Consider the following 24,274-nt stretch of genomic DNA (forward strand, 5'->3'; position numbering starts at 1 on the left):
CAGGATTAAAATGTACATTTGGTATATTGACAGTATACATTTTTTTAAAATGAATGAATGAATTGGACTTGACACAATTCGTGCTGTGGTCCTCTATTTGTATTGGTGCTAATGACAACTTTTTCTTGGATGCAAATAGCAGGTGCAGGAGGTCTGATCCAGGTTGGGTTTAAAGCCCCTTATCCCTGCAGGTAGAATAGAATGCTAATTCAGATCATTTCTCTGTGTCTGCAGTTTACTTTTAAGAAACCAATTGCTATTTGAGCTAGGAGATAGTAATTTATGCTATCAGGAAATGCAGGGATATTACTTGGATGCATCTGCTTTTTAAAAAATGCAGTACAAAGAATCACTCCTTTTGTTTTTAAGTCTCTTTGGCTGCTGTCCTAACCCCACTTACCGGGGAGTGCATCCCATTGAATTCGATGGTACATGCTTCTGAAGAAACATAGTCAGGGTTGCACTGTTAGTAGCCAGAACAGATTTGAAATAGTGTTGTATCTGCTAGAAGCTAAATAGGGCTTCTGACTTGCTGTTATTTTGTGAATATGTGCTGGATTCCAGAACAAAATTCCATCTAGTCCAGCATCCTGCATCCCACAGGGGCTCCAATAAAATGCTTTCTGGAATCTCATAAGCAAAGCAACAAGGCAAGAGCCCTTCCCCACTTTTGTTCCATATCACATATTCAGTGGCATGCTGCCTCTGAATGTGGAGGTCCTATATAACCTTCATAGTTAATACCCATTGATAAACCTGTTTTCCATTTAACATACCTATTGTATTCCTCTTTGGAGCAGGGGGAATGAGTTCCATGTCTTCAGAAACCTACCAGTCTCTTCCTATGCTCCTTTAAGTAGGACTAACATTGGATGCAACCTAAGCATATTTTCATTTATTAATGTAAATGTTTAAGCTGCACTTTCATTAAACAAACAAACAAACAAACAAACAAGATGGTGTCCAACGTAAAAAGATAACCTTACAATAACATCAATAAAGACTTTTTTTTAAAAAAAAAAAAACCCCAATCATGTTCCAAGTCCTGTCTGACCCGTACAGCTTTCCGGTGATGTCTAAAAGAAGGCAGGGGTGACTCATTCAGATCCTCTGGTAGGGAATTCCACAGCACAGGGCCTACCATGCTAAAGGCTTAGTCCTTGGTAAAGGCTGCCCAAACCTCAAGACTCGCCTGCTATTGTGGAGATGTGTTTCCAGGGGCCCTCAGTGTGGCACCGTAGCATTTGAATTGTTCCTAAACTTGTCTGTGAAAAGTACGAAATTTGCATGTGATGCTATCACAGTTGCTGGTGATAGACCCTCTCTTCCTATTCTCCTTACAGCCCAGCTGGGTCTTAAATGACGACCTCTGGAGCGAAGGGGCAAGTTCTGGGTGGTGACAGTAGTAGCATGTGGTGATAGTCAGAACCTGCATGCCTCTTCCTTTATTTCCCGCTCAGAAGGCAGTTGGTTCTTACAGCGGTTTTTTGTGAGGGATTGGAGCAGATGGTGACAATTGTGTTGACAGCTTGCTTGGGCCCTGCTCACCAGTCACTATTGGCCTCTGTGATGGAAGCAAAGCCCAGGAATGTTTCCACTGGATCAATAAATTAAAATGGGACCAGCTAGTAGAGAGAACATTTCCTGTCATGTGAGCTTAGGGTTTCCAGCAAACACAAATATGTGCTTCCCAACTTATTCATGCCGGAATAACAAAATCTGTTCCCTGACATAAACCCGTATTAGAGATCCAGTGGTGTTTAGTTCCATACAGTGGTACCTCGGGTTAAGAACTTAATTCATTCTGGAGGTCCGTACTTAACCTGAAACTGTTCTTAACCTGAAGCACCACTTTAGCTAATGGGGCCTCCCGCTGCTGCTGTGCCGCCGGAGCACGATTTCTGTTCTCTTCCTGAAGCAAAGTTCTTAACCTGAGGTACTATTTCTGGGTTAGCAGAGTCTGTAACCTGAAGCGTATGTAACCCAAGGTACCACTGTATTTCATTTGCTACAAAATTAAGACCTTAGATCTAGGAAATGTGGATTTATGTGTGCATTGAGTAGCAAGGAACTGTCAAATCTTTCCTCTCTGTTTTAAAACTTATGTGTATTTACTTGACCTATCTTAATTCTAGTGACAGCCCACACAGTGAACCAGGAACCATTGATGAAGCAGACCATGACAATGGCACGGAGCCACACACCAGCGACGATGGTGAGTGTAGAAACAAGAGGTAGAAATGAGCCTGAGGAAGGCTATCAAGAGCTGTGTGTGGAGAACAGCAACATGCATTTAGTTCCTAATCAGATTACCCTGGACTAACATATGGCTGCTTCCAGGGGGAGATATGTCTGAGTTTGACAGTGCAAGCGGATACTGATGAAGTGCCTTGATAGATATGTAATCAAAGTAGACCATATGGGAGCATACTAGGTTACCTGTTTTATTTGTGATTTCATTCCAAGGCATTATGGGAGTTGGCCTTTATGCCCTAGTTAACAAGCTAGCCTTTCCTTCTTCCATTTGGCCTGAAAATGGCATCTCTGGATTATTTGTTGTTTTATGTTTGTTGTTCCAGTGTCATGGGAATAAAAAAATGGAGATGTTGTTGTGATAAAATAACTATTTGAGTGGCCTGTGTTCTGTTATGTTCACCTCCTAATATGCTTCTGATATGCTTCCCAAGAAGAACAGTGATAGAACTTAATAGAAATCTATAGTGTTTTTTTAATTAAAATAAGTGACGGCAGCCTTTTGATATTGGTGGAACCTTTTCAAAAGATTTGGTGAGTTTTAAATCAAGCTGTCACCACAGCCCCTCTCATTAATAACTAGTACCTCCTCAGCTTGATACTTTCTCACTATGGAATCTGCTCCTTTCTGTTTACTCTCTGCTGTATTTAAAGTGCTGCGGCAGTTAAAGGAGCTGGAGTCTGTTCTTGCAAAAGGGTGTTCACGTTTTTCCATTTCTAAGACAAGATCCCACTTTTGATTAAATCTGTGCTATCATCAGTACTTGCCATGACCACAGAAAGATTGTTGCATAGATAGATAAGGTTTAGACTGTGGAAACCTGCTTAAAATTATGCATCAATAATAAGGGCTGCGCTGAAGGTACTCATTTTTAGGGGGACATTTTCAGCAGTGTTGCAAATCTCCCCCCACCACCTTTTGATTATTTTCCAGGGATTGCTTTGAAAGTGTTCACTATTAATTTGCATTACTTCTTCTGAATTGACTTTGCCCTTAATGATGCTACCTTCGTAATGAAATATATAGCCTCATAGCATCATAAATTCACTATCTGACCCTTGATGGCTAGAATCATTCATGTGAGTAATCCAATAAACAGTACTCTTACTCTAAATTGCCTTAATTTCCATCAGCACATAGTAAAATCTTATTGGCTATGGAGCACTAGAAGGTAATCACACTCACTATGTGATCTGTGATTGACTGGGATCACCAGAGTGAGGGAAAGAGAAGGGAATGGGGCTGGGGGGGACCAGTGTCACGGAATAAAATAATCTGAATATTCTAACAGCTAAAACATTTCTGCAGCTATAATTCACCCCATCCCAAAATACTTATTTTCAGCTCAGAAATAAGAACAGAAGGATATTGGGCAGTAGCCTTAAGGAGCTCAGTTGGATTCCTTCGTTCCATATTAAATTCCACACCTTCATGATTGGGGGCGGGGGGAGATTTGTATTCTATCCATTCACACACCTACCCATCCATCCTTATTTTTATTTTTATTTTACAGACTGAACAAGTTTGATTTGGACATCAGTGAGAATTAATAAACCTGGAACCACATGTTGCCATTTCAATTGGCTTATTTTGCAGATTAGAAAACATTGTTACAGAATCCTGCCTGTTGCATGACTCTGCCTGCATGTTGTCTGCTTGCTTTGTGGTCTTTGTTCCATTAATATTCTCCCTTCAACGCTGCAAATAAAGTCCAGTGCCCTATTGATGCATGTTGTGGGGAAATGGCAGCAGTGGCTCAAAACAGTTGAAATGTACTAAAGGCCCAAGACGGGGAGAAGGGACAAAGAATAATTCCAATAATTGAAGATGGATGTTTAAAGGGAGGAAGGGAGGGAGATGTCAACCTTCATTTTTCACTGTTGGTGACTAACAACCTACCTCAACTGAAAAGGAAAGGCGAGCAAGCTTCCATTTAGGCAATTTTATGCTTGAATGATTATGTTAATAGTTCTGATTGGAGTTTCTGGGTGATTAACCATGACACAAGCATGGAGAAGAAGAGTTGTTTCATTTTATAAATTTACATACTCTCTTCTAGTCTCTTTCCCCTCCCCACCTAACCCACAGCCCTAGTGAGGAACATAGCAATTCTCAGATTCTGTGAGATAACCACATTAGCCACCTCAGTTATCTCCACTTCTGTGAGAGTCCTTTATAGATTCTGCCTATTACTACCAAATGTCACTTTATTTGGACTGGGTAAAGAGGTAAGATGCCTTTCCCAATATTGCCCAAGATGGGTCTTGAAGTCTGTTCCTAAAACTGTCTCTACCTTCCTTCACACAGGAATATAAGAACTGATCTGCTAGATGTGCTCAAGGTTCTTTGGGCCCAGCATTCTGATTCAAACAATGCCCAAGAAAAAAATCATAATCAAGATGATATGGTGTACTGTCCTTCCAGGTTGTTGTTGCCAACATACCATCTAAATTGCCTGTAATCAGGGGGATTCCATTTAGCTGTCATGACTAATAGCTACTGATAGGACCCTGCCCTTCATGAGTGCGTCTACTCTTCATTTTTTTGAAACCATTTTATTCTGGAAGCAGATTAGACTTCGTTTTTGTTTTTGTTTATTTAGAGACAGGTAGATTGAAAGAAGCATTGTGCTCATCCTATTTTTGTCTCTGGTAAACAGATTTTGGCACATTTCATGTTGCTTCAGAAAAACTCTGAAATGTGTCTCATCAGAGACAATGGGGGGGTGGGGTGTGTGTGCCTGTGTGTACATATATCTATGGGAAGTTAAAAACTTTCTCAAGTATCTTTAGCAGACCATGGTTTTTATGCTCTGTTCCATGCCAAATCCTTGTCAGATTATTTTATTGTTATCTGGATATTAAGAGAAGCCTTGTTTATCATTAGGTGTTGCTCCAAACAAACAAATAAACTTGTTTCCCCTTAATTAATACCTAAAGTCCATTTTCCCAATTTAGTTTTGTCTTTGGACCTTTGACATGCTAGTCTAGGGATGGGAGGGGGTTGAGGATTTTTTTGTCTTCCCAAAAAGATAACTGAGCATCTTAAAAAATGAAATTGCTCTAATGAAGTGCTTGATGGCATCTACTGGAAACCATTTTTTTTAGAGTGGTCCAGGAAGTGACATGTGGTTGTAGAATATTAATCTGGCACACTGCAGTGAAGATTTGTTTACATAACTTTGTGTTGCAGGGTAGCAGCTTCTTATCCCGCTTCAGCCTCTAATTTTCTTGCATGTTTATGTGAGTCACTCCAAGGGGTAAGACAAGTTAAAAGTGGGAAAGATGATCTCTCAGGAGACATCCTTAGCTTGATGGTATCCTGTTGGGTAATTGGTCCTTTCAGGAGTTTCCTGAAGTGAGCGATTGTCAATCTGTCACAGGGTGGGCTTATAGGAGGTCTAATAAGTGGCATAATCAGTTGTCCAAGTGAATCAGACATTTCACTTTCTGCATTGTACAGAGGAAACAGAGGTGTATACAGGCATGCCTCTGAACAATTACATCTTTTCTGCCTTACTGATGTTGTTCATGTGGTAGCCTTGGGATAGAAGACTACGAACTCCTCCTGTATTTCTGTGTAGTCTTACCAAATCTGAGGAAAGCTTGTTGATTTCAGGATAACCGTTCTGAACTTGCAGCCTGTGTACCCTGGATCAGGTAAACAAGCTCAAAGGACACTTTCTAGAATTTCTTTCCTCTGCTCATAATTTAAAAATATATGTAAAGAAATGTGCCAAAAAGAGCCATACACTTCTGAATAAGTCGTGGGTGAATTCCTCTGGCTTTCCTCCTAATATGCTTGGTTTTATTTCAAGCTTTCTGGTGTGTGCGAACTTCTCCCAAGAAATAAGCCCAACATAGGAGATTTTGCCTCTAGTTTCCCCTGCCGTTTTCCCCTCACGCAAACCCTGTAATTCACTTACAGTAGCAAGAAATGCGAGATTTAAATAGGCTCGGCCAGAGTTTCCCAAACTTGGATCTCCAGCTGTTTTTGGACTACAACTCTCATCATCCCTAGCTAGCAGGACCAGTGGTCAGGGATGATGGGAATTGTAGTCTGCAAACAGCTGGAGACCCATGTTTGGGGAACCCTGGACTACACCTTGCAGATGTCTCCTTAACTAGCTTATATGTATGCTCAGGAGCATCCAGGCCATTTATAAGTGGCCTACAAGGTTTCTGCTATCTCAAGCCAGCTCTTCCTGCCATAAGAACATAAGAAGGGCCTGCTGGATCAGGACAGTGGCTCACCTAGTCCAGCCTTTGTTCTCACAGTGGCCAGCTGGATGCCTATGAGAAGCCTGCATTTTTCCTCCACTTCTTTTGTAAAACTAAGTTGTTATTGGGACGAGGGTGGGTGGGTGGTTAGCAGAGCAGTCTGACTCATTGGGATCAACCCCATTAAGAGTTGGGCCCCATTATGAGCTATGCCACAATTGAAATGAGTTTGGGCTATCTTCTATTATGAAGTATGGATTTCCAAAATGGGAATTTAACACAGGTCTCAAATCTTGTTTCATTCACTGCTTGGAATGACCGGGCCTGAACTAGACAACCAATTTATGTGATCCTGAAAGTGACCTAGGTTGAGGGAATGAATTTCAAGTATGTAGAGAAGAGGTGATGTAAATAATGGTCCAAAGTTTTCTGCCTCTGAAGCTAACTTCATTTGAACCTAGCTGTTACCTGGGTCACCTAGGAAAATGAAATATGCTTCTCTGAGTTCTCTGGAAGAATGGTGGGAGACAAATAGGTATGAAGGAAAATTTCAGTTCACATTTGAAGGTGAACTTAACTTAATTTTTCACTTTCTGAAACAATATGCGAAACAAAACAGAGCCTGTCCTCCATATTTGTCCAAATTCTGTAGTGCAGATCTCCAGCTATGTAATGTGGACAAAAATGCATATACCTGGGTAAATATGCAGATATTTTATGCTTGCCTATGGTCGTAATAAAGATTCATATAACATACATAACATACATAAATAACATACATAAATAAATAAATGCACTGCACTGAGGAATTTTGCTTTGCAAAAATGTGTATTTTAGGTAAAATTGCATACAGAAATCTGTATATGAAGAGAAATTTGCATGAAATTCTGATGTCTTCATGGTTTTGTTTTTTTAAAAAAACATTGCAAACTGATGTCAAAATTTGGGAAACTGAATTAAGACTGAAATTAACAGATTCAGCCATCCTAGATACAAATATATTAGAAATATAAATATAATAGAACATACAAAAAGTAAATAGAAATTTTAAAATGGCAAAGTTCAGAAAATGACAAAATATAACAAATTTGGAACAGTATGGGTCAGAGGGGCAGTAAATTGGAACCTGAAGGTTCTCAATAAAGCCTGTTTTTTCAGTTCAGGCAGACTGTGCGTATTGTTATATGTAGAAATCACAGTGAGATATTAGTTTGAATGGAAGATCTGTACATACTTTCCATAGCAAGGTTTTGGGCACACTTCACCCAACTGCCACTCACATGACATCATATGATGTCAGATGTTGGGATCTCTTTTGCCTTATCTAAGAACCATAGCATTAAGATCAGATCTAAGCCTCGACCTCAGGCATCCCCAACCTTCGGCCCTCCAGATGTTTTGGACTACATTTCCCATCATCCCTGACCACTGGTCCTGTTAGCTAGGGATCATGGGAATTGTAGGCCAAACATCTGGAGGGCCGAAGGTTGGGGATGCCTTCTCTACCTGCTCTTTGATGCTAAAAAGGAGCAGTAGATGCTTGTGTCTGATTTAACACTGTAGTACTGGAGACAGGTTTCTTCCTGCTCCTTAAAAGGCAGCCTGCTTTTTAAACAGAGAGTGGCTTATCTTCTATTTTAGCTCCAATCTCCACCAGCTCCCACAGACTGAACATTGAGTCACCTGATGTCATATGTCAGGCGATTGATAGCTGAGCAGCTGCACCCACCTGTCAAAATGACCCACAGAGTGTGGGCTGGTTCTGGATGGTTCATACAGAGTTGACTCTGACCACTCCCATACAAAGGCATGCATCCACTGTGACTTTATAGCTTATACCCGAAACATATTTGCAAAAAGCAGGTGAAAGCGTCAGGAGAGGTGAATAAGTATATGCAGAATATCCGTTGCCATTTGGGGTACGTTGTCCTTTGGACAGAATGGGAGGAATTTGCAACAATGCGTACATTAATTCTGAGATCTGTTGTATGCTGGGGCAGCTCAAATGTGTATCCAGGTGGACTCTTTGAGTTTCTTGAAAAGCATATGTAGGATGGTGGCAGAAGCGTGGAGATAACTGCAGTGGTGTCTTCACAATTGATGGTGTGCATCTGCATAATCCTGGCCCAGTATTTCATTCTCTCCCCCCCCCCATGAAGAGCTGCTACTTTACCAGTAATTCAGATTACTGTAATAACATCAATTTTTTTTAATGAGGCTAAAATCAAAGGCAGCTGTGAAGTTTGTCACAGCATTAAACTAAATTGAAAAAGGATGGTGTTAGCTGTACTGTGTAAACCACTGAGAGGTTTCAACAATTAAGCAGTATACCAATTTTATTAAGAAAACGAAACATTTCAGTGAAATCTTTTCTTACATCACAGAGTGCACTCCATTGCTTTCCTACTGCAGCTTCCTTTTAATTGTCTCTCTCGTCTTCTCCCTCCTGCCTGTTTACAGAGGTGGAACAGATTGAAGCTATTGCCAAGTTTGACTACATTGGGCGGTCCCCACGCGAGTTGTCTTTCAAGAAAGGTGCCTCACTTCTGTTGTACCACCGAGCATCTGAAGACTGGTGGGAAGGTCGCCATAATGGTGTGGATGGCCTCATACCACATCAGTACATAGTGGTGCAAGATATGTAAGTAGGAAGAGGTTTGCTGAACAAGTGAAGTGCGATAGGTTAGCTGTTTGTTTTGGGTGGAAATTGGTCTGTTGTCTTGTGCTTCACTCATAGAGCGAAGGGTGGGTTTATTTTCTTTTAAATCTTATTTGATGCCCTCCTGCACATCCTTTTTAATGCCATTAATAATTGCACTTTTGGCAGAACGCTGTGCCATTCTTCTTAAGCAGTATTCACATAAAAGCATATGTCTACTATGTTCTACAGGTATTGCTTCCAGGATAGTTTGATACAATATGTAAGAGAGTGGTTGTACGTGTGTCAGATCCAGAATATACTGAAATATCGTGATAGATTTGGCTAATAAATCTGGAATTCTTGATCTAGAAAAAGTCAAGCAGAAAACTTTCCCTTTCCACTCATCATGTTCTTTGGATCAAAGTTCAGCTTTCTTGTGCTGTAAAAATGTTTTTACTATCTTTCCTCCTCATATTTGTGCATCATTCCCCATTCCATTGCAGAAGTGAAATATTCTTCCAGATGCTGACAGCTGCAAGTGTGAAAATTTCAAAGACGTTGTTCAACAGAAGCCCTTCCCCCAACCCACACACCACCCCAAAAAACTATGGGGCATAGAGCCATATAATGCATAGCTTTTTTGAGTCTGTTCATTCATCCACACGAAAGAAGGCCTCTTCTTTTTAATTTTTTACAATTAGTTTTCCAATACTATTCCAATAATAGCCCATTATAGCAATGCCAATTAATATCTAAAAATAAGCAGCCTCTTTTTAATATGTTTCTTCCCCTCTTACAAAATGTTTTTGTATTGGCTGTTACTCTATTTTGTGTGTACTGTACTTTCAGTTAGTACAGCAACCTGTAGATTTAATATATTAACTCTACAGGTTGCTGTACTAACTGGCTTCTATGTGGTAGTGAGCAAAAGGTTTGAGAACAAGCCGAAGACCCTGTTGGTCAGCTGAACAAGAGTTTTGTGTTTCATATCTGTAGGGGCTTACATAAGGTAAAGAAATAAGTTAGGCAGCGGAGTGGAACTTTGAGCTGCCTCCTTTCAGCTCTGCTTCTCCCCAGACATTATTGCATCCCCGTCCTCCACAATCAAGCAGAGCTTCTCCCTCACGCAGAAGGCATTCAGTTATTCTGTTCTGGCTGACAGAGAGTTTCATTATTCATAGGGACGATGCATTCTCAGACAGCCTGAGTCAGAAGGCAGACAGCGAGGCAAGTAGTGGACCTCTGCTGGATGATAAAGCCTCATCAAAGAATGACATCCAGTCTCCAACAGACCATATTCCAGACTACGGATTTGGGGGAGTAATGGGACGGTAGGACACTGATTTGTTCTCATCTGGATGCAAGCGTTGTCTTTCTCCTCCTCTTGTGACGGGCACGATAGTCAATGCATGAACCGGAGGAAATTTATGAGCCAATTTGTACAATTTATACTGTGTTTTAAATGGAAGGGGTCTGTAGAGATCCATTTATTAGTCTAGATGACTCTGGAAACTTGGAGTGGGGATTTCACAAGGCTCTTGTTGTTGTTGTTTTCTTCACAGAGTAAGGTTGAGATCTGACGGGGCAGCAATCCCTCGCCGTCGCAGTGGAGGCGATACACACAGCCCTCCCAGAGGGATTGGTCCTGGGATAGACACCCCTCCTCGAGCAGCAGCTTGTCCCAGCAGTCCCCACATATTACCACTGAACAGAAGCAGGATTGAGAGCCCAGAGAAGCGCAGGATGGCCACTTTTGGCAGTGCTGGCAGCATCAACTATCCAGACAGGAAGGCCTTGATTGACGGCCACCCACTGAGGCCCACCTGCAGCTCAACTCGGCACAGTAGTCTTGGGGATCAGAAGTCACTAGAAGCCGAAGCACTTGCAGAGGTAGGAGAGGCGCAATGATGCAAAAGTGAGATTCACTGAGTGTTTCAGGGAACAGATTTCAGGGGATCAGCCATGTCTATATTGAGCCATCCAGACTAGATTCTTTAAGATGCATTAGTTTCTAGATTTGCAGTATGTCAATCAACAACCATGCCAACCTTTTGCAGCATTGTACTTCGCAGTGGATCCCGTTTAATTTTTGACTGGACTGAAGCTTACTGACCACTGTGACCCACCAAAAGTCAGCTGCTTTCAAGTTCTTACTCAAGGGGATTGATATGTTGGGCCACTACAGTGTATTTCAATCTTAAAAACACAAATACTTTAAAAACGCATTAGTGCTTATCCTTCCAGTGCAATATGTGTCCCCCTAGAGAATTTGAGCAGTCTCCAAACTTTGTAAAGTAAGAAGTAAAGTAGCCTGTGACCAGAGAGAGGCAAAAGCTAAGTAATGCTAATTAGAATCTGAACAAAACCAGTGTTCTCATAAAAAGGTTCCCTGGTTTTTCCCATTTTACAGAATGGGAACTGAGACTAGGATCAGAAATTTTGCATAAAACCAGAGGATTTTTAGGTCGTATAGGTATTTGACCACTATGCTGGTCATTGAACAGTGCTGACAGCCAGTTCACAGAACTAAAAAATAAAATATATAGTTTTAACTGGCTTTATGAGCCAATTTTGGCTGGCAAGTGGGACAAGTTTTGTACCAGGTTTGTACCAGTAAATAAACAATAAACTAGCAGCTAGTGATAAGAGGAAGATTAATGTTCATACCTCTCTCAGGTCCAAACTAGATGTCAGTCTAAACCAGGTTAGGTCTTTAAAATTTATAGCAAGTCGCTGAGTCAGTTTTGACCAGGATTACAGTGCCCAGGGAGGGGAAGTTTAATCCAACAAAAACTGCCACCACCAAGACTTGAACCTTTGCGGGGGGGGGGATATGTGTGAGGAAAACGTTGATTTGTATGAAATAAAGCATCCAGACAAACGATAACAAGGGGATTGGAAGGGGAGACTTCTGGGTTTTTTTTTAATCTGAAGCTGTAAGTGGCAGTATTAGCGGGTAGCCTTTAAGGACCAAATGGAGGAACATTTTTCTCTGAACTCTCAGCTGAGCCTCTTTACCTTTTGCTTGCATGCGTTGCTCAAAGGTTGGTGGAGCTGTTTATTTTCAATCTAACACTTATTAGCTTTTGACACCTTTCAAACTTTTCTGTGTGGGCTGTTGATAGATTGATTATGTTGTCACTTTATTGCTTGCTTGCTTGTTACTGTGCGACTTTTCGCCATAGTAACACTAGTGGCTGGTGGTGTTCAGTTTTTAAAGGCAGTCATCAATATATTTTTTTTGCAGTGTGATGATTTAGGTTTAATGCCATTATCCCACACGTCCCTGCTTGAGGATTATGGAGACTTTGTTTGCATTCAAATTGTATTTTTCTTTTTATACTCCGTCTCATTTTTATTCCTCCTTTTTTTGTTTAGTGTTTAACTTACACAGCAGTAAACCAAATAGAATGACATTACTTCTTTGCCTAGCAGTGGGTGCTCTTTGTCTTATGCTATTAGAATGAATTGGTGTTTCTGTGGGCCATTACTCCTAATCTGGGCGAGCACAGAGGCCAGCAGAGAGGGAACTGCCAACAGAGCATCTAAAAACTTCTGTAGGCAGTTGATGGTTATCTAGAAGAAAGAAAAAACCTTCCTTAATAATAGACAGAGCAGCCTATTATATTTGTCCTAAAAACAAACTAGGGTGGCATGATCTCCAGGCCACAAATTCTGTTTCTAGACTATTTTCTTAAAATACCTTCTTCTTTTAACCAGCAGAGAAGAAATGCAAGGAAAAAGAAAAGAGCACAAAGAAATTGCTAGTAAAGTCAGAGCAAATGGCAACACTTAAGAGAGAAATGCCTCTATGTTTTATCAAAGCACCTTTTCACATTGGCAAGAAATGTGGCAAATAGCTAATTGTTCGTTCAAGGGGACCTAAAAGAGTCCTGGATAGCCAAGGAGGCTTATTTAAAATTCGGATTGGACTATATTACTTAATCTTCAAATTAAATGAAAGAATGAACCATGATAATCAAATGAGTACTCCTCAGCAAATAAGCTGGCAGTGGTGTGATTTGGCATTATATGTCCTTTACAGCACTGACGCTTCAATTCCAAACACACTGGAAATAAGTCCCATTGAACTCTAGAGTTCCGAGTAGACAGCCTCACAGCACATCCCGTGTACATTTTCAAATCCACGTTCTGCAAAGATCCTTTCTCAAAACCTATGTGGCATCCAGGGCTATCATCATCTTCTTCTTCTTTGCAAATGAAAATTATGGAACTTGGAATTCATATGGGTTTCATTGAAGTGTAATAGCTGGAGGGGATTTCAAAGAAAGGCGCTACCTCTTTCCAATCACCTTCTATCTCCATCCTAAAGTAAATGTATATGACTCTTTGCTTTTGTTTCTACATAAAATGACAGTGTTTATAGCCATTGCCATACACACATATGCTAATTTTGCTGTAATGCAATCCAAAAATCAAGGTGGTTCCCCCCCCCCACGATAGTACATGGGTCAGTTTTATCGGTTGAAGCTGATAAAATGCATTATTCATACATAGCTATCAAAAGTTATGTGTCGAGGCTGAGCCTGTCTTTGTGACAAAATGTATATTTCACATTGTTTTTCTACTAGATGGGCCTGAAAGAAGCCATTTATTTGCTGAGTGCTGAGCAGATTGCTCAAGTACCAATGTCAGGGGTTAGGTAAAGGGGGTGGGCAATGCAACACTTTCTTTTTACAACAACATAATTTTAATCGTAATCACATTATTTTTCTTAAATGGCCTAATAGTAACTATGACGATGGAAAGAATAATTAGTGCCATTTTTTCTTTCATTTTTACTCTGATCTGTAAAAACGCTAGCTTATTGAGAATTGGAATTGTTTTGTGCTCCTTCTGCTGTCAACATGATCAGAATAGGATTTGCATCCTGTATCTGCGATGCCTACAGTGTTGGGGGAATTATTTTAACAAAAGAGTTATTTTAAAAAAACCAAACCTACGTTCAAGAGGCTTATAACTGTGGAGTATTAAGTTAAAGGATACAGTAATATTTTTGTTTTACCGAACTAGATTCAGTTAAAGATGAAAAGTTTCTTGGATCAGTATTGATAACACCTTCCACCCACACTAATTTTGAGTGGGATCTTGCAGATCCCTAATGCCTTAAGGCACAACGCACCTCAGCCACAGCCTGGTGCAGCTTAAGAGGGGCCATTGCCACATCCATGGTCCGTGAAAGATGGTAGGCAAATTGCAGTACCAGCCTGGAGCTGTCACAGTGCCATCGTGTGAAAGCAGAGGGGCAAGCTCAGGTTCCAACTTGGGCTCAGCCCTTCCCCTGGCATGCCCTCTTTCAGGGGGGTCTAGTGGTAACACTTCCTGCTCACCCAACTGCACATTCAGCAGGCAGAACTGGGGACCTCTGCGCCACACTTCACAAGCAAAGGCTGTTGATGGAGGGATACCTTTTTCCAACCCAACCTGCCCCCATCGAGCCAGCACAAAGGATGTTTGTATTGTTCCTGTCCTAATGCACTTTTCAACTCAAAATCTTACGGAGGTTTGAATAAAAAAACAATACTGAATAGGAGGGAAACCCTCCTCTTGGCGTAGCTGCTGTGTTCCTAAGTGCTTTGGTATAATTTACAGGGTAGTGTTTCATTTCCCCCACTTCAGTTTAATTGGGCTCTAATTTTGGCTGCAATGGCCTTCTAGTGAAACCTTCATGTCAGCTTATTATCCTTAAATGCATAGGAGGATAGATGCCTTCCATCCAAAACGGATACACTAACAGATTTCTTGGTAAATACTAAATGACTATGATGGATGACGCTACTCCCACTTGTTAGTATAGTGGGGAAAAGAGTTCTTGGCAGCCAGATGCCATCATATGAGCAGAAACATGAAGGTGGCCAACCAGTATACTTGTACCATACAGAAAAGGGAAGAGGACTTTGTCCTGCTGGATTGCATGGAAGAGCATTGGAGAATTAATAGCCATAACTGAAAACATGGCTGGGAGAACTCACTTCATGTTGAAATCAATAATACAACCTTTAGTTCCATTAATCATGCTGTGTTTTTTATTTTTATTCTATGTTTCTATTTTGATATGTTTTTAATAATGTTGGAAGCTGAAAGGCAGACTATACATACTTTTAATTAACAAATAGTCATGGAGAATTGGGCCTGTTAACTTCCATTTGACCAGGACAACATGGGGTTTATTTTCATCTGAAAGTGAACTCCTAATCAAGAAACTTGATTGGTGGGCTCACATTATCCTGAGAGCTGTTGAGGTTCAGCAATTTTGAGGGTTATTTATAGTCCAGAGAGTTGCTCACGGGTTCAACATCTTAAAGTAGAGTAGGGGAATCTTTGGCCCCCCCAAATGTTGCTGGTCTGACTCCCATCAGCCCCAGCCAGCATGGCCAAAGGTCAGGATGATGGGAGATGTAGTCCAACAACATCTGGAGGGCCACTACTACTGCAATAGAGCACTGGGAAAGTGAAATGGTCTGATGTTCTTCCTCAGCTCTTGGGCAAATGTAAACATGAGAGCTGTTTTAGAACCTACCTAAAATAGTACTGAAAAGGCTTCCACCATCACATATGGCAAAATTCTACCAATGGTCCATTTGTGGTTTTTTGAATCCAGCCCTTTGAATAATGCAAGCAAAGAAGTGACCATGAGAAACAAGTAATGGACAGGTTTAAGTCATTTAATGCAAGAATGGTAACAGTTTAACCCCTCTGCTTCCGTTTGTTGTGTTTACAGGACATTGAGAAGACAATGAGCACAGCATTGAATGAGCTGCGTGAGCTTGAAAGGCAAAATACTGTGAAACAAGCCCCTGACGTTGTCCTGGACACCCTTGAACCAATGAAGAATCCTCAGATAGGTTCTGTCAACTCTGAACCTGCCAGCCCCCTTCACACCATCATGATCAGAGATCCTGATGCTGCCATGAGGCGTAGCAGCAGCTCAACCACGGAGATGATGACTACTTTTAAGCCCGCCCTCTCAGCCCGGCTTGCTGGAGCTCAGCTTAGGCCCCCACCCATGAGACCCATCCGGCCAGTTGTCCAGCATCGATCAAGTAGCAGCAGTAGCTCAGGAATGGGTAGTCCTGCAGTGACACCCACAGAGAAGATCTTCCCAAATAGCTCCTCAGATAAATCTGGCACCATGTAGCTAGCACCATCCCGAGGGAATCTCTGGTGGAAAAATGGGTAACCACCCCGATTTTCATTTCCTGTGTGATTGTACAAAATGATGTCATATACTGAAGGGAAAAGGCAGCGAAAACGACTCTTGGAAAAACAATGGCACTGAGGACAGTAGATGTGGCTTAAGGATTTCATGATATTTTACACACATACTCATCAAGATTGCTGGAAATATTTGGTGTAGCCAAATAAGATGGCTATTTTATGTATTACCACTGGAACATTCTGGTCTGTGTAGAAGTATATATATGACACTGTCCATAGCCCAGTAACATTTTAGTAGATTTACCTCAGAAACTCACCCCTAGACTTCTGCTGGAGAGCGATTTTGTGTGTGTGAGTGAGTGTGCGTGTGTGGATTACACAGCAACCGTGCATTAAGCAATAGAAGATTGGTCAGTCCTTGAACTGAATATTCACACTGGCTTGGCTTGGCGTTAGAGTTGCAGCAAGCAAAAGGAAACACCACGGGGGTTTGGCTCAGCTGTTGTCCTGCAAATACAGAAGTGCATCTGATGGTGATGTTTACCCTGCTAGGTAGATGGATGGATTTTTGTCTGCAAGTTCATCTCTTAAAGACTGGTTCATTGAAACATGGAAGCTTGTGGTCATTTCCTGGTTGGAAGGAGTATACCACCTGTGGACGCAAAGAAATTAAAAGTAGTACACCTTCCCCTTGCGTGAAGGGAAAACTTAGGATTTTCTGTACGTACTTCATGTTGTAGCACAATGTTATGTGTGTACAAAAGAAACTCAACTCCTGCTGTCTTGAAGTTTTCAAAACAGAAGAGGACTCTGAAGTAACCTGTGGTTGATAACAATAAATAAATAGGCTAACTTATATAGTGTTTGAAATATTTTATTCCCCCATCCTAATGATTCCTTTGGAGAAAATCTGGATTAAAACAGGCAAGGAAGATTTTGGTAAAATCACATTCCCTTTAAAATGACTCAGCAGCACAAGAGGGTCTTGACTCAAACTGTGTCCCCTTGCATGAATAGCATGAGCCATATTTGACCACGTCAGATATATAACTGATCTGATGAGGTGACAATTTGCACTTTCTGTACTGTACTATATAACAATATACAGCTGTTTGGAGTTTATGAAAACAAAGTTACGTTTCTTTCTAAAATTTAACCTAGGCGGAAAAAAATTATGCAGCGAGAGCTCGGGGTTGCATGATAGCTAAAACTTTTCCCTATTTACTGAACTCAAGACTCTTCTTGCTGCAATTTTTTTATTTTGTCTCCTTTTTGTGTACATCTCTGGCTGGACTTTTTCACTTTTAATTTAAACACCATTGTGCTTCTTGACAAACCTCTTTCAGACTGTGCACTTGATTAACTTTGCACTTTCCTTTGCTTTCTTGGCATCTTTTGGCTTTAATTTTGCAGTGGCCATCATTTAAAAAGAAGCTGGACTCGTTTCCCTAGAGGTTGCTTTTAATGGCATCTACCATCTTTCAGGATGGTGTACCATATTTAAAGCAGGACCAGAGCTGTCAGGCAATCCTATGGAGGCTTGGCAGTGGCAGGGAGTTTGCGATGGAGGACCCATCACTTCCTAAGCCCTGCAAGGGTTGTACCAGTTTGGATCTGGGTTTGGCTGGGGTGGTGGCAGCGGTGGCGGCAGCTCTTTGCCTCCCCATCTCCGCCATTGGTTTCAATGAGAAGGTGTCTGGGACATGCCTGGAGGGGAGGGGAGATTATTTGCAGCAATATATGCCTGGAATTCTCCCATTTTGCCCTCACTGCCCTTGAGGACACTGAGGACTGTATTAGCAATGGCACGCAGGAAGCCTCCGGCTATTGGTCTCCCCCACTGAAAACAGAGAGGGAGTACCCAGTTGCCTGCCAGGCAACCTTCCCATGAGTTTAGGATTGTTCCTTCTTTATCCTTTATCCTTCTTTATTTGCACAAATACATCCCCAATCCCGTCTATGTACATAAAATGCATAGAATAGCCAAGTATTGGGTGGGATATCTATTACCCTCTGAAGTAAACACACACAGTCATTGTGTGATTCTCCTTTCTTTAAATACCTCATGTGCAAGCATGCTTCATCCATGTTCCCTCTTCTCTTAACTGCCCCTTGCCTGTTTTAGTCTGTTTATATAATGGTGTACCTGCTTAAATGATGAAAAGTAACTGCTACAATGTAACTTTTTTTAAGGCTAAATTTTAGTTGAGACCCAGTGATACCCAATCTTTGCACTTAGTAGATAATTCAGTGTAACAAAAATGCATCGGTAAAAATGAAAACAACCTCCCCATCCCTAAAACAGTCCGGACCTTCCCATGTATAGTGTGAAGGGAAAATAATGTATGTAGTTTATTCTATTATTGTTCCTTAATATAATATTACAAAGAGAAATTGTGTTTACCTACATGTCTGCTAATGTTGTAGGCATTTGTAATTGCCACAATTAGTTAATATAGGAGTGTGTTTTTTCATTCATCAAATTATTTTTATCTCTCCCACCCCCCCTCCCTTGCCTTTCCAACTTTAGAGTAACCCAAAGGTCATTATGACAGCAGATGTTAAGTTTGCTGTAGTAAAGAGCAAGTAAGTGAAGTCTTAGGCATTGGGATGGAGGTGGAGGAAAATTCATTTGTCAAACTATTTTATCTCCATTGCCAGTTACGTTTTCCCCACTTTAGCTCATGGGGAACAGTTGCTTTAGCAGGTTTTTTTTTTAAAGCATACTTTTGAAAGTGACTTGAGGACAAAACCATGACTTTATTTGAGGGTTTACTTTGATACACTTCCAGTGTCTTTTTAAAAATAAATTATTTTTTGCATCATCATCTGTAGGTGGGGTTGTGTTTTTTTAAAAAAATCTTTAAGTGCCTTTTGAGCACCGGAACAAATGCTTGGATTAAATGTGCTTGGGAACTAGACATATCAAGATATCTCTTGTACAGTTAATGTTATACTGTGGGTGCATTGCTTTAAAGTTTCCCCCTCTTCTTTCTGTTGTATGAACAAGAAATGTATTTGCATTTTTAAAGATACTCACATACAAACCGCAGTGTTTGTCAAATTGCAGGCAACCACTAGGAATTGCAGAAGACCTTCTGCATTTGTGTGTAGTACAAAAATCACAACATTGGCAAAATATGTTGTCGAATCATCAAATCTTGGGTAGAGTTTGCACGTGTCTACAAAGTTCAGTTGTGTAGGTGTTGGGCACAATAATCTACTGGCAACTTTTTCGTTTTGCAAAGTGCCATTTCCTGTGCGGTCTCGCACCAGAGAAATTCCTGGTAGATTTGTCTGTGTCCTCAGACACAACTGGATCTGGCTTGACTCAACACAATAATTTCAAGGGACAATTGAAAATGCGTTAAAGTAGTGAATGTGAAGTGCATGGGCTGGATATTGTAAATCATTGGGGGGGGGGGCAGGAGAATGAAGCAAATTCGTCTCTTGCTCACTTTGCTAATTACGTCTTGTTCATGCTGATGCGATTCCTAAATCAGTAATGGGAGCATCTGTGTTGAGTTGATCTGAGACCAATATCAGGGCATATATAATTTGGCGTGTGGTGCCAAAATGAAGGGGGGGACTGTAGTGTTGGTTAAATTGGCTGAAGAAAATACCAGATGCAGCCTTTAAATTAAAAAATTAAAAAAATCTCAACTTCAAAATGTTCCTAACAATGAAAACTGTTCCTTTTTCTTTACTGGCCTCTGGGCAAATAATGGGAGAGTGTCTCAATGTCACAGTACTGATGGACACTGCACTCTAAAATGGAGGGGGGGAGGGTTTTTCCAATGCAAAGCAAGTAAAATATCATAGAATTGACCTCTGATCCTCCCCATAAAATCAGAATGCTCTTCTTCAATCACAGCTGCTTTAGCTTGCACCCAGAAATGGCTGACTGTAGATGTTGTAGCCTCTTCTCTTCCTCACCCCCTTGTAACTTGATGGCAGTATTCCTTTTGTTCAACCAAGTGATGCGTGTTAACGGTGCTGACTTAAAAGCAATTGCACCCACCCTTATATTATTGCTGTACAGAAACTGTCATAAGCAAACAATGTAAATGTTTAAGACCTTTTAATGATATAAAGACCATGCACTTTTCCTCCCTCTTTGACTAAACAATACAGTACCTGATAGGGTTTTTTTCTGTTTGTAAATCCTGGACTATATAATTTCCTAGCAGTGCTGCAGTTTTCACAGTATGGCAATAGGCCTTCTGAATCCAATTTGCTTCTGAGTGGCTGCTTTTTGTTCTTGCCAGAAAACCTTAGGAAACTGCTGGTTGGCTGCCCTGTATAATGATTGTCGCCCCTCTTATGGATATTGTCTCTGTAATGTATGATAAAATGCCATTCAGTTAGAGTGTCTGATTGGATCCTATGTTATGTATGCTGATGATGCCATGTAGATCAAACCACTGGTTGGGTGTGGACTCATCCTGTTGAATAAACAGTTTACCTTTTCTCAAACGTTTTTCCAGTGATGATTTAACAGCCCACAATTTTAGATCTTTATAAACAATTGAATCAATTCCATGTAATAAAACTAAAAGTGGGCAAAACAATTAGAGCGTGAAGAATGAAACTTGAAGCCTATATCACAGAATTGACCATGTTGGACACCAATAAGCTATAGCAGGAATGAGGACTCTTATTATCTTCCAGATGCTGATGGACTTCTCTTTGTCATCAGGCATATTTTTCAACTGGAAGAGAGTACCACAAAATTGGACCCTTGAGACTCGACACAAAGCAACATGGATGGGCGCCATGGGTGATCATTAATTCCCTCAAAGTCCTTGGTGTTTAAGCAGGGATATAAGGGATCAGGCAGTCCCAGAGGTATCCTGGACCCAAGTTGTTAAGGGCCTTATAAATTAATATGAGAACCTTGAACCTGGTCCCAGTAGCATATGGGCAGCCAGTGCAAGCTTATGAATGCTAGAGTTATCTGACCACATCAACAATCTAACCACAGCATTTTTGCAACAGTTAAAACTTCACACAATATAGTCTTGTGCTTGAGAAGGGGGGCACTTGCAGAAGGGGGAGCCCCTAACCCACACATTTTGTGGGAAGCTTTACAAGCCCATTTTAAAGGGGGAAGGAAACTGAGGGAAGGTGAGGAAAGCTTGCCCATCACTAGCCAGATAGATCACGCAATATGCTTTGTTTTTAATATATATATAATAATGTATTGAACATAATAATTGAACATAATAATGTAGTGAACATGTCTCTGCACTTCCTCTGCTTCTTTGTGACCAGTTACCTTCAACAAGAACCTTTCAGATATTTTAGCATTGGGCTTTTATATATATATATACACTTTAGACTTGCACTTCTAAATAAAAAAGCTTTATGGGGTGGAGCAACAAACATGACTCTTTCCTTTGGATAGGAAGACGCATTCAAGCCATGCACAATTCAGAGGTTTCAACACACCCCTCTTCATGTAGGCAAAATAAGTATTATCAAAGTTCCAGCCCAACAAAAGCACATGAGTGAAGACTGAGGAGAGTGAACAGTCAGGCCAGAGAGCAGTGTGACCTAGAAGAGGGCTTGGACTAGAGAGAGTCCCATATCCTCCAACATATCTCTGATGAAAATAGAGACCGCCCATTCCATGATGATAATTTTACTATTTATACCCTACGCATCTTACTTGCTTGCCCCAGCCACTCTGGGCAGCTTCCAACATATATAAAGACAAAAAGTAAACATTTTTAAAACTTCGCTATACAGGATTGCCTTCATGCTGCTTGGGGGTTGGAAATCTCCATACCCTCCAATATTTCTTCAAGGAAAATAGGGACATCCTATGGAAAAGTGGGACATTCCGGGATCAGAAACTGAGATGGCTTCTCTAAATCAGGGATGTCCCAGGAAAAGAGTGACACTTGGAGGGTCTGGAATCCTGGAGGCCAGATAAGCCGAGAGAGCTGCATTTGTCTGAGGTTTCACATCTGTGCTAAACTTGCCATCTTCCCCTCCTTGGATCCTCCTCTGCATAGCTATTTGGGATCACAGTCCTTGGGCTGACATGAGGGTCCCATTTACACCACACATTTAAAGCGCTAGGATACCACTTTAAACAGTTACGGCTTCGCCCAAAGAATTCTGGGAGCTGTAGTTTGTTATGGGTGCTGAGAGTTGTGAGAGTTCTTTCCCTCACAGAGCTATGATTTCCAGAGTGATTTAACAATCCCTTTTCACAGGGAACTCTGGGAATTGTAGCTCTGGAAGGGAAATAACTCATAGAGTGCTCCTCCCAGAACTCTTGCAGGGGTCTCTCGAATATGCTTCAGGACAGCACTGTTGAATTTCACTCTGGGCATCATTGCACCATTAGAAATGTTAAATATATCAACTGGATAGATGCATCCAATCCATTCTCTGTCAGCTGCACACACTAAGTAGTCTCTGGCAGCAGCCAAAGGCCTCAGAACCAGCCTCTGCGAGTGCTCAGGCTGGCTGGCACTTTGCAAAGAGAGCATAGGGGCAGCTAGGCCACCATAGTTTTCAGTGTTGTCCCCAGTAAAATTAGTAAAAGGAAGCTAAAAGGTAAAGGGACCCCTGACCATTAGGTCCAGTCGTGACTGACACTCCAGTCGTGCGGCACTCATCTCGCTTTACTGGCCGAGGGAGCCGGCGTACAGCTTCCGGGTCATGTAGCCAGCATGAATAAGCCGCTTCTGGCGAACCAGAACAGCGCACGGAAACGCTGTTTATCTTCCCGCCGGAGCAGAACCTATTTATCTACTTGCACTTTGATGTGCTTTCGAACTTCTAGGTTGGCAGGAGAAAAGGAAGCTAGTCTCCCATAAAGGTTTGTAAGCAATCACCAACATAAAATCTGAGGAAAATCCAGAAGATACTAAATATCCCAGTTTTGAGTTTGTGGCATTACCGTTGAGCTTGTTTAAAAACGATAAAAGGAACAAAAACACTGAGGTAAGTACCTTTCACATTTCCAGGCTTGATTGTTTAAAGTTTCTTGTTTCATGCTTTCAGCACCATTATTACTGCTTTATAGCTTTATTCCTCAGAACTTCTGGACCCAAGACCTGGACTGCCTTCTCAGTTATGAATACTGATATTGGATATGTGTCTAGATGTAGCCAAAGGTCCTGCTTAACCTAATTTGGGCTCTTCTAAGCAAATCATTGCTATCACTCAGGGATAGAGAACCTGTGGCCCTCCAGAGATTGCTAGGCTCTCAATAACCCACAAAAAACCTTACCAGCCAGAATGTGCCCATTGAATAGTCCGTATCATAATATATCAACTTACTATATTTTATTTACCACATGAAGCAGTATTCTTTTATAAATTGCAAATGTCTATATGTTATATATTGGGGAACTTCCCCTAACCCCCCCCCCTTTTTTACATGAAATACTTGCAGCCAGTGTGGTGTAGTGGTTAAGAGTGATAGACTTGTAATCTGGGGAACCGGGTTCGCGTCCCCGCTCCTCCACATGCAGCTGCTGGGTGACCTTGGGCTAGTCACACTTCTCTGAAGTCTCTCAGCCCCACTCACCTCACAGAGTGTTTGTTGTGGGGGAGGAAGGGAAGGGAGATTGTTAGCCGCTTTGAGACTCCTTAAAGGGAGTGAAAGGTGGGAGATCAAATCCAAACTCTTCTTCTTCTTCTTCTTCTTCTTCTTCTTCTTCTTCTTCTTCTTCTTCAGCAAGCAGTGCAGGAGCTTTCGTTTTATGCCATCATGCAGAGGAAGAGACTTGGGACTGAAAGACCAAAGGGATACATAGAGGCAAAAGGTGGGATTCATCTAAAGTGTTGCATGCATGGAACAAAGTTCACCTGTACAACAAACTGCGCCTCCCACCCCGAAGAAACACTTGCTACTCCTAAATCTGCTCTAGAGGGTTGGGGAAACCCCCAGAACAGGTTTAGGGGTCCTGCAGGTGTGGAAAAGTGCCTAAGCGGACCTTGTTCCACACATGCATACCC

At 41.3% G+C, this 24,274-nt stretch overlaps 1 protein-coding gene across 2 annotated transcripts in view; it reads left to right on the top strand.

Annotated features, from left to right (window-relative positions):
- Window positions 1-20,770, top strand: part of SRGAP3 (SLIT-ROBO Rho GTPase activating protein 3) — a 184,815-nt gene extending 164,045 nt beyond the window's left edge. For both annotated transcript variants that reach the window (XM_053378094.1, XM_053378095.1), the window contains exons 18-22: window positions 2,136-2,215; window positions 8,935-9,115; window positions 10,297-10,446; window positions 10,678-11,005; window positions 15,858-20,770. In XM_053378094.1, coding sequence (XP_053234069.1) covers window positions 2,136-2,215; window positions 8,935-9,115; window positions 10,297-10,446; window positions 10,678-11,005; window positions 15,858-16,274 — 1,156 coding nt within the window. In that variant the 3' untranslated portion in view covers window positions 16,275-20,770. The remainder of the gene's footprint in view (window positions 1-2,135; window positions 2,216-8,934; window positions 9,116-10,296; window positions 10,447-10,677; window positions 11,006-15,857) is intronic.
- Window positions 20,771-24,274: the final 3,504 nt, after the last annotated feature.

This window comes from Podarcis raffonei, chromosome 2 (genome assembly GCF_027172205.1).
Source record: "Podarcis raffonei isolate rPodRaf1 chromosome 2, rPodRaf1.pri, whole genome shotgun sequence".
Lineage (NCBI taxonomy): Eukaryota > Metazoa > Chordata > Lepidosauria > Squamata > Lacertidae > Podarcis > Podarcis raffonei.